Source organism: Etheostoma spectabile, chromosome 13 (genome assembly GCF_008692095.1).
Source record: "Etheostoma spectabile isolate EspeVRDwgs_2016 chromosome 13, UIUC_Espe_1.0, whole genome shotgun sequence".
Lineage (NCBI taxonomy): Eukaryota > Metazoa > Chordata > Actinopteri > Perciformes > Percidae > Etheostoma > Etheostoma spectabile.
In genome coordinates, this window is record NC_045745.1 from 23,438,387 (window position 1) to 23,447,525 (window position 9,139).

Genomic DNA, 9,139 nt, shown 5'->3' on the forward strand with positions numbered 1-9,139 from the left:
GTGTGTGTGTGTGTGTGTGTGTGTGTGTGTTGCGTGTTGTGTGTTGTGTGTTGAGCCAGTGACACAGGAAGACAAGTAAAAGAGAGAGAGAGGCTCACAGAGAATGCGTGGCTGAGGATTCCACAGTGTATTTACCACTCTGTCATTCCTGAGTTTTTTATACCCGTTACTTATTATAGCACACAGTGTTGGTCAGACCATGACCAGCACTGTTTGTCCACGGTGCTGTTTCAGTATTGACAAAGAATGTGACAAACTGCTAATTCATTTGAGTGTGCAGCTATTTCCTACCGACCACAGAAGCCCTCTTGAGGTTTATTGTCAAACAGAGTGTAGAGTTTGTGGTTTGCAGGGAGTTGCGAGAAGCCCCAGCAGCTGCCTTGGGGTCAGCTAATGTACAGAAGTCACTTGGGTGAAGGGGCTAGTCACAAGTAGGTGATAGCTTGGCTCCTTCTAGACTGCAGCAGTGCTATGTACGCTGTCTGTGTGTTTTTGTTTTTGCGTATGTTAGGAGGCATTCCAGCTTGCAAAGACATATTTATCACTAGGCCAGTCGTCAGATGGGTAAAAGCTGCCGGCAGCACAAGAAAGCATGTGCTTAAGTCTAAATAAAGATTGGTAGGTAGTGGGTGTGAGAACCTGTGTGGCTGTGTGTCAAAGAGAGAACCACACAGATAGTATTTTGTCAGCTGGTATATGTTCAGAGGGCACCCTCCTTTGCATATTTTCTGGGAACAAGTACCCTCCAAATATCATCTTATGGCAACATTTTAATTAAACTTGAAATTGTTTTAAAGCAAGTCAATCAAGATTGATGGGCTAACTAATTTTTCATTTTGCTCTTCTTTCTTGTGTTTTAGTGATGACCATGGCTTCAGCCCCCTCCACTGGGCATGCAGGGAAGGGAGGAGCGGCGTTGTTGACATGCTCATTATGCGAGGTGCTCGTATTAATGTGATGAACCGTGGAGATGATACCCCATTACATCTCGCCGCCAGTCATGGGCATAGAGACATCGTGGCAAAGGTAAACACACTATGGTTTCAACTGGACCAAGCATGCGTTGACAACACTGTCTTTGAGGAGAGAAGACTTGCTTTGTTGTTCAATTTTCTCCCTTTATGACCTGTGCAATGCCAGCTGATTCAGTGCAAAGCCGACCCCAATACAGTCAACGAGCATGGAAACACACCACTCCACTACGCCTGCTTCTGGGGTCAGGACGAAGTGGCAGAGGTACATTACAGTACACTCCCAGACACTTCTTTTTATCTGTTGGCTGAAAAGGCCCTCTTCTGGAGAGAAATGGCCACTGCAATGCTTTGTTGTCAGGTTTTTTTGCTTTTAATCCAAAAACCTATGCTTAAAATTGAATGCCAAACAGAATAAACCCCCTCTTTTTTAGGACTTGGTGACGAGTGGTGCCCAGGTGTGTGTATGTAACAGGTATGGACAGACACCTCTGGACAAGGCAAAACCTCACCTAAGACAGCTGCTTGAAGGTCAGATGTCATTTATGGGCATTGAAACACCTTAACAGGTTATATTTTAGGAAAAGTAAAATATATATTAGCAAAATAATAAAATAATAATAAACAAAATAATTTAAAAAAAAAAGTATCACCACTTTCTTTTTCAGTATTGTCATTTCTTTTATGTAGAAAAGGCAGAGAAAATGGGCCAGAGTATGACCAAAGTCCCATATAAGGAAACTTTCTGGAAGGGCACTATGCGAACACGACCACGTGAGTAACATTGACTTCATAAAATGGAACAAATCATATCAAGACAGGATAATTGTTTAATCATTCACAATTTGGCTCTTTCAGGTAACGGTACCCTCAACAAGCAGGCTGGTATTGACTATAAGCAGCTTTCACTCCTGGCAAAGATCAATGAAAACCAGTCTGGAGAGGTCTATTGCACTCTGTGTTTATTGCTGTGTCAGTATTTTTAATTTCTTTTCAGCCCCCCAGTTGTTTACAGTGTACTCTGTCTGCAGTTATGGCAGGGTCGGTGGCAAGGGGATGAGATTGTAGTCAAAGTGCTTCAGGTGAGAGACTGGACCACCAGGAAGAGCAGAGACTTCAATGAGGAGCATCCAAAACTCAGGTAATTCACCCGTCAGTGTCCTAATAATGAAAGAGTAATTGTGATGGCTTCCATTGGCCGTATTTCCTGTGATGTCTGCACACAGAGTATATCTACCAGGGTTAGTTTATGGGCATCACATGCTGTCAATTTGTTTGCATACATAAACTAAGGCTAATGCATTTGGTTCTGTTTGAGTCTCTTCAGAGCCTGTTTGTTTGAGCCGTACACAGTATATACGCATTTGGACTGACTTTATATGCTGTTAAACATAGTGCTAATGTGAGCATGGATGTGACAGATCGGTGCCCATTGAGGATGTTGTGGTCAAAGAGAATTTAGGATCTGGTGCAGGATTTTTGTGGAAGTATGAGAGGGGATTTTGCTGTTATAAGTCCAGGAAATAGGTTGTGGATGGTTTTGTGATAAAGCAGAAGCTGTTTAACATGTGACATGTGTTCTACAATGTGAAAAACAAATTCCACAAACCCTCGATCACAGTAAACATGAAACTGAGTATAACATAGAGTTAAAACCATCATAGTAAAAATTAAGCCTTATTTTGAATCCGGTTTGTCATTGTTAACATTAGCCCATGTTGATGTTGTGTCAGTTTAAGCATTGTGTTTTGGTGTCTGTTGCACCATATTGTTGCCCAAAAGGCAGAAAGTTGTACCATTCTTAAGTTGTAGAAGTGAGCCAAAATTCAACTCCTACAGGCATGTTAAGACAGGTTTACCAGGGCCCCTGAAAGGAACTCCCAAATCACTATTGACATGATTATGGCAGTGTTGTGCACATATTCTAAAGGAGCAACCCACAGGCATGGGTCATGTGTATTAACAAAGAATTAGCCAACTAATTAATACACCTAAATCACAGAATAAAATGAGACATTAAAGAGGGTAAATCAAACAAGCAAAACACAACATAAAGGAAAGCACATTACCTAAACTGGCCCAGCTTAATCAGTTTCCAACCAACTTCAGCCCCTCATAAAGTGACAGAAAAAACTCCCAACAATACCTTAACAGGACAAAAATAAAGAAACCAGGCCAATTCAAATAAGGAACCTTCACCACTAAGGCTGAGTCTGGCATTGGAAGAACTTTGCAGTGTGCTTTCATGTTGGCTTCAGTTCTTGCCTCTTTCAACAATTGAAGCACACATAAAAGTATTTGGAGTATGCTGAAAAATTCATAGGACACATATAATCTGACATGTATTGAATAAATGAAATAACGTCATTATAACTTTAAAGGGCCACACGTTATTCGAATGTGGTGCGTAGGTTTCTTTCTGCAGAACAAGCTTTGGGTTATTTCTTGTCTCAATGTTTTTTCTTAATGGGGTTTTCTCCCTACCTTGAAGTTAATTCCTTATCATCTGAGAAAGACTTCTGTTTTCTAAGAGTATATAATTAGGTAGTCTCAACATTTACACACACTTTCTCTTTCTTTCTATCTTGTCTTAATAGGATATTTTCTCATCCCAACATTCTGCCTGTTCTTGGGGCTTGTCAATCACCTCCATCCCCTCACCCCATCATCATTACCCACTACATGCCATACGGATCCCTGTTCAACATACTGCACCAGGGCACTAGTAAGTCATTTGTGTTTGTGTACATATAAAATAGAAATGGCTAATCTTTGCATGCAAGTATATTCTAGCTCCAAAGCACTATGAATGAGGATTGCTACGGCAGATGAAGGTTATCACATACCCATTTTCTACAACCGTATTTTTTTTATTTTTCTTTCTTTGTCTTCTTCTTTGTTTTTCTCAGCTCTGGTGGTTGACCAAAGCCAAGCAGTGAAGTTTGCAATGGACATTGCCAGTGGCATGGCTTTCCTCCACACTTTAGAACCAATGGTTGCACGGCTTAACCTCAACAGTAAGCACATCATGGTAAGACATCGTTTGACTGTCTTTGACCAACTGGCGTACTAAGGAACCACAATATTCAACTAAAAGATTTTCTGCTAACACACAATAAAGGTGTTGCTGTGGCTCGTTGACCAGCCAGATATTTGATGAGTAACAAGCTGATGGGGTTAATTTGCAGATTGATGAGGACATGACAGCCAGAATAAGCATGGCAGATGCTAAATTATCCTTCCAGTGTCCTGGTCGTATGTACTCTCCAGCATGGATGGCCCCTGAAGGTATTCATCCCCTTTTTTTTTCCTCCTCCCATAATGCCTTCTGAGACTTGTATGAGTCATTAAGTAAGGAACATACTTAGTCCCAGTTCAGTGGTAATCACGCTGTGCATCTGGTGTTTTGGCCCTGTTACGGGAAAAAACAACCCCTTTAAATTTACGGTTTTCTTTGTCCCTCTTGTTTTCAGCCCTGCAGAAGAGACCTGAAGACATCAACAGAAGATCTGCTGACATGTGGAGCTTTGCGGTGTTGCTGTGGGAGCTGGTTACCAGAGAGGTCCCCTTTGCTGACCTCTCACACATGGAGATAGGCATGAAGGTAAGTGGGCGCAGTATTTCATCCACCCAGAGGCTTACACTGTATGTTCACATCGACATCTCTGTATCACTTGGAAATACTGCACTAAACACCGTACCTTAGGCTTTCACAGGTTTCTAACTTTATATCTCGCCCCTCCCCCCCTTCCTCAGGTGGCTCTCGAAGGTCTTCGGCCCACTATTCCACCAGGGATTTCCCCTCACATCTGTAAGCTGATGAGGCTCTGCATGAACGAAGACCCAGCCAAGAGACCCAAGTTTGACATGATTGTCCCCATCCTGGAGAAGATGCAAGACAAGTGAATGCCTTCACAGCAATCTGTACACTCCTGTTACTATGTTTGTATCATCAAGCCACTCATTATCTTCACTTCAACCATATATCTGCTAAGGCACTGTAAATAATGCCAGAGACCACTTTCACTACACAATACAAACAATAAATATTATGTTGCTTGTATAGTTTAAATTTGAGGTATAAATGTTCTTTAGCCCATGTGTTCCTTTATTATCCCTGAAACATGTTTACTGACTGAAATATTGGCAAACCTTTGTATCCAGTGTGGATCCTATTCAGTGATAAGTCAGACAAAAACAGATCCAAAGAAATATGTTAAGACAATAATGCATTTATACCCATTAGCAAATCCAATGTAATAAATGTTTTATATTTATGACAAATCCTTGCTCTTTCATTTTGAGACAGCATCTTCCCTCCTGGAAAACATAATGCTCACAACAGTTTATCAAAAAAGAATTCTTAGCACAAGGTCCACATGGTGGAAAGTTTTCAGTCAAATCTTGTGGCTTTCTTCAGTAGATGGAGTTTGCTAGCCGTCATGGAAATTATAAGATGATATATACTTATTGTCCCCAAGGGGATATTTTGCTTGGACAATAGGGCAAAACAGCAATACATATCCACAAGGCAGAAAAGTGGCACAAAAAAGACAGTAAATAAGTTACATACAACAAGGATATGTAAGATATTGCACATAATATGTAAAAGGATAAGTAAAATATTGCACATGCCTTGGTATTTTATTAGTTTATTTGTCTACTGAGCAACCTCTCCACTAATGAAGACCACAAGATGGGGCTAAAGGCTCCAGGAAACCCTGTGGCCCCTGTGCTCAGAATTCTTTTCATCAAATTGCAGTTTCTAAGGTCAATCAAACCTTCAAGTTCAGCTCACAGGCCATGGTTGCAGATATTTTAAAGAATATATGTAATGTAATAACTTTGTAAGATTAATTGGCCTTTTTTATGCAGGATAGGAGTAAGACATATATAACAGCAAATCAAATATGGATGACTCTCTTGGGATTCAGTATTTTTTAAGGGGTGTTTGGGAGTGGGTGTAACTGGAATTTACAATGGGGATTCATAGTGGAACTATGAACTATGAAGTAAAAATAAAACGGTGTAGGCTACTGTACAACTGGTGCAGCATTAAGTTAGTTTTATGTCCTTGCTTTCACAGCAGCATAAAGCATGGTGGTCAATAATGGGGGGTTAAGTTTCAAGTATTTTTTTTTATTGAACATTGGAAACAATAAAATTGCAAACATAATCATACAAAATGTTGTAGATGATGTACATTCAATCAGATATAAAAAAATAATATAGTATTCAACAGGAAATATCAGATAAATACAAATAAGTAACCAAAAATAAGGACTATGGGGATTTATGTACAAATTAAATATCTGAAAAACAAACTCATAAATGAAACACCAAACAATACAAAATCTCAAAAAGGAACTAAAGACATTATGATCCAAAATTTAAAGACCAAATTCAAAAACAATAATTTAGAAAAATCTACACTTATCTTTTTGGCAACCCTGCTGGACTGTATCTTTCTTAGTGAAAAGAAACAACTCCTTCAACTACTTAAAGTCCTGTATAAACCAGTTAAACATGGGTTTATTTCTCCAATTGTTACAGTGAAGATGATATTTATCCAATTGTAAAATAACGTCAGAAACAGATTTATTTAAATTATCCATATTATAGAGAATATGAGAGATATCAAACATTGTGATGTCCTCAGTCTTTAGAAATAACCAATTTCTTACATCACAGCAAAACTTTTGGGGAAAAGGAGATAAAAAACATGTGGTTTTTGTGGTGAGAAAGAAAAAAACCTTAAGATTTTTTTCTTTCTCACCACAAAAAGTAGGCTACGAAGTCCACTTCAAATTGAAACCTTCTTTTTAAGTAATGCAACTGTTGGATATATTAATTATTTTAAAATGAGTTTCTTTAACATTGGGTGAAATGGGCCACTTGATAAATTTACGGTTTAGTTAGCCGACGTTGACTCTGGGATCGGCATGTAGGCCTACCCCTCTAGATTTAAAAACACTACTAATGGACTTATCATTACATTTCCTATCATATAGATTACTGTTCAAAACTAAATTTGGTAATATTGCCTTAAAACCTGCATACATTAAGACACTTTTAATCACCCGAATCATAATGCAATCCCTTAACAAAGCCTTTTGAATCCGCGATGACAAGCAATCAACCACCTGCAGCTAGTTACTGCTAAAAAAAGAAAAGAAAGAAAAAAAAAAGGTTTTGCACGTGATGAGTCAGCTGACATTCTATGCCTAGACAAGACTGAGCAGCAAAGGCTCGCATCATAACAAGTGTGCTTCCGACCGACGAGCACAGCAGGGCTTGTCTAACTTGTGTCAGTAGCCCACGATTTGTGGAAGTTGGAGCGGGACTGTCTTGAATCTCTTGACCTGCCTGTGTTCACCGCTCCCGGGGAAGACGACGACCTTCTAGTCGGCACTTTTTGACAGGTAACGTTACAGTGGCAGAAGAGTAGCTAGCTACCTACTTTGTTAGCAGGCGGTTCTACCGGTTTTGTGTCATATAGCTCCTTCAATGTGTTTGTGGGTTTGCATGAGTTATTTATTCTCAAATTGAGGTGTTAAACCATCGCTGAGTGTTAACGTTAGCTATACTTCCTTTACGCAACCCGCCTTTCGTCATGTCCCCACAGAAGCAGCCAACAAACAGCTCTTGGAGGACACTGCACCAGCTGTCCGTCAGGACAATGAGGTCCCCAACGCTGCTGTCCCCGTTGGGACTGATAAGCTGCACTCTGGTTTTAATGTTGCCGCTGTTTGGGTCCTGTCATCCAGCACCGAGCCCAGAGCAGCCGAGGCTGGTGTTCACGAATCACATTAGCTCCCTAAAGGTCGGATTTAACTGGAGAAATGTCAGCTGCCACTTGTGCAAAGCAGTCTTCACCATCCTTGATATCGCCCTTCTGGTAATGTTTGGAGCTGTTTCTTACTCTACTAACGTTACGGCACAATACTAAAGAGGCTGCTAAAAACGAACGTTCCCAGAACGCTACGAAAACCTTCAACTTTACCAACAGAAAACCAAAATAGAGCTAAACCAAACCTTCAGGGAACGTTCCCAGAACCAAAAATTGTTAGCTGGGTAGTATAGTGCACGTTAGAGAATGTGACATCCTGTGGGAGCGAAAAGTCTTTCAAACTTCATCTGAAATTCGATTAAGTTGAGGAAAGCCGTGACAGTTTGTTAGCCAACCAAGTAGCCCACAGTTCAGCCCATGTGGTCAAATCTTTAACTGTCCATAAGCAAAACAAATGCGGTAAGTAGTGGGCAAACAGAAACCGAGAAAATATGTAATATTTATAAAGTTACAATTGTCAAGGTTATTTTCATTTTATCCTGTAGACTCAGTTGCTGGTTTAGTAGGAACCTCTAGCTGAAACTAATGTAGTTGGCGTGTTAATGCTGTGAATCCTACCTTCATGAAGGCTACATTGGTCACTCTGTAGGCTGTATTTGTCATTATGTTGGAATTAATTTCATTGTTTTTTGAGATGAGCTGTCAATCAAAAGGTAAATGGTCCACCTAACAAGCGACAAGTCATGAGTTGGTTTAAAAATGTTAATAGCAAGATTATTTATTGAAAATTTGGATATGAGTACAGTTAAATCAGTAAGATGATGATGTGGCCAACATGTTGCTTAATGCAGACATACTAAGTTAAAACCAATTATAGTGGGCGCCTAGATTGCTCACCTGGTAGAGCGTGCACCTGTGTATAGAGGTTTACTCCTTGACGCAGTGACCGTGGGTTCAACTCCAACCTGTGGCCTTTTGCTGCATGTCAATCCCCTTTCTCTCTCTCTCCCCTTTCATATATTTACTGTCCTATTCAACTAAAGGCCTAAAACACCAAAAATATTATCTTCAAATGTGATTAACTAATACAGGGTTACTCAAGTTTGCGAACATATGCAGCATGTGACACTAAGGCCTACGCAGCATGTCTGTTTCCTGTTCTGCCTCTTAAACCTTTTTATGTGCCCTGGTGTTTATAGTTGATTTAGCCCAAAAACATCCTTAAGACATCTTGGTCATATGGTCTCTGTAGTTCTCTAAAAACAAGCTTTCTAAACTGGCCACATCCTTTTTTATTTAAATCAAAGTGTATATACATTTACATGCTGCACCATGCAAGAGTGACTTCTGCAAAATGTCAGGCGCTATGTAAAGGGGG

At 40.0% G+C, this 9,139-nt stretch overlaps 2 protein-coding genes across 4 annotated transcripts in view; both read left to right on the forward strand.

The window, feature by feature from the left end:
* Positions 1 to 5,255, forward strand: part of ilk (integrin-linked kinase) — a 7,425-nt gene extending 2,170 nt beyond the window's left edge. For all 3 annotated transcript variants that reach the window (XM_032534548.1, XM_032534549.1, XM_032534547.1), the window contains exons 3-13: positions 861 to 1,026; positions 1,141 to 1,236; positions 1,406 to 1,502; positions 1,662 to 1,745; positions 1,830 to 1,915; positions 2,003 to 2,112; positions 3,569 to 3,696; positions 3,881 to 4,002; positions 4,160 to 4,259; positions 4,445 to 4,575; positions 4,728 to 5,255. In XM_032534548.1, the coding sequence (XP_032390439.1) occupies positions 861 to 1,026; positions 1,141 to 1,236; positions 1,406 to 1,502; positions 1,662 to 1,745; positions 1,830 to 1,915; positions 2,003 to 2,112; positions 3,569 to 3,696; positions 3,881 to 4,002; positions 4,160 to 4,259; positions 4,445 to 4,575; positions 4,728 to 4,877 (1,270 nt within the window). In that variant the 3' untranslated portion in view covers positions 4,878 to 5,255. The remainder of the gene's footprint in view (positions 1 to 860; positions 1,027 to 1,140; positions 1,237 to 1,405; positions 1,503 to 1,661; positions 1,746 to 1,829; positions 1,916 to 2,002; positions 2,113 to 3,568; positions 3,697 to 3,880; positions 4,003 to 4,159; positions 4,260 to 4,444; positions 4,576 to 4,727) is intronic.
* A 1,897-nt stretch (positions 5,256 to 7,152) lies between these two features.
* smpd1 (sphingomyelin phosphodiesterase 1) overlaps positions 7,153 to 9,139 on the forward strand; it is a 5,296-nt gene continuing 3,309 nt past the window's right edge. The window contains exons 1-2 of the mRNA XM_032534545.1: positions 7,153 to 7,393; positions 7,597 to 7,869. Coding sequence (XP_032390436.1) covers positions 7,651 to 7,869 — 219 coding nt within the window. The 5' untranslated portion in view covers positions 7,153 to 7,393; positions 7,597 to 7,650. The remainder of the gene's footprint in view (positions 7,394 to 7,596; positions 7,870 to 9,139) is intronic.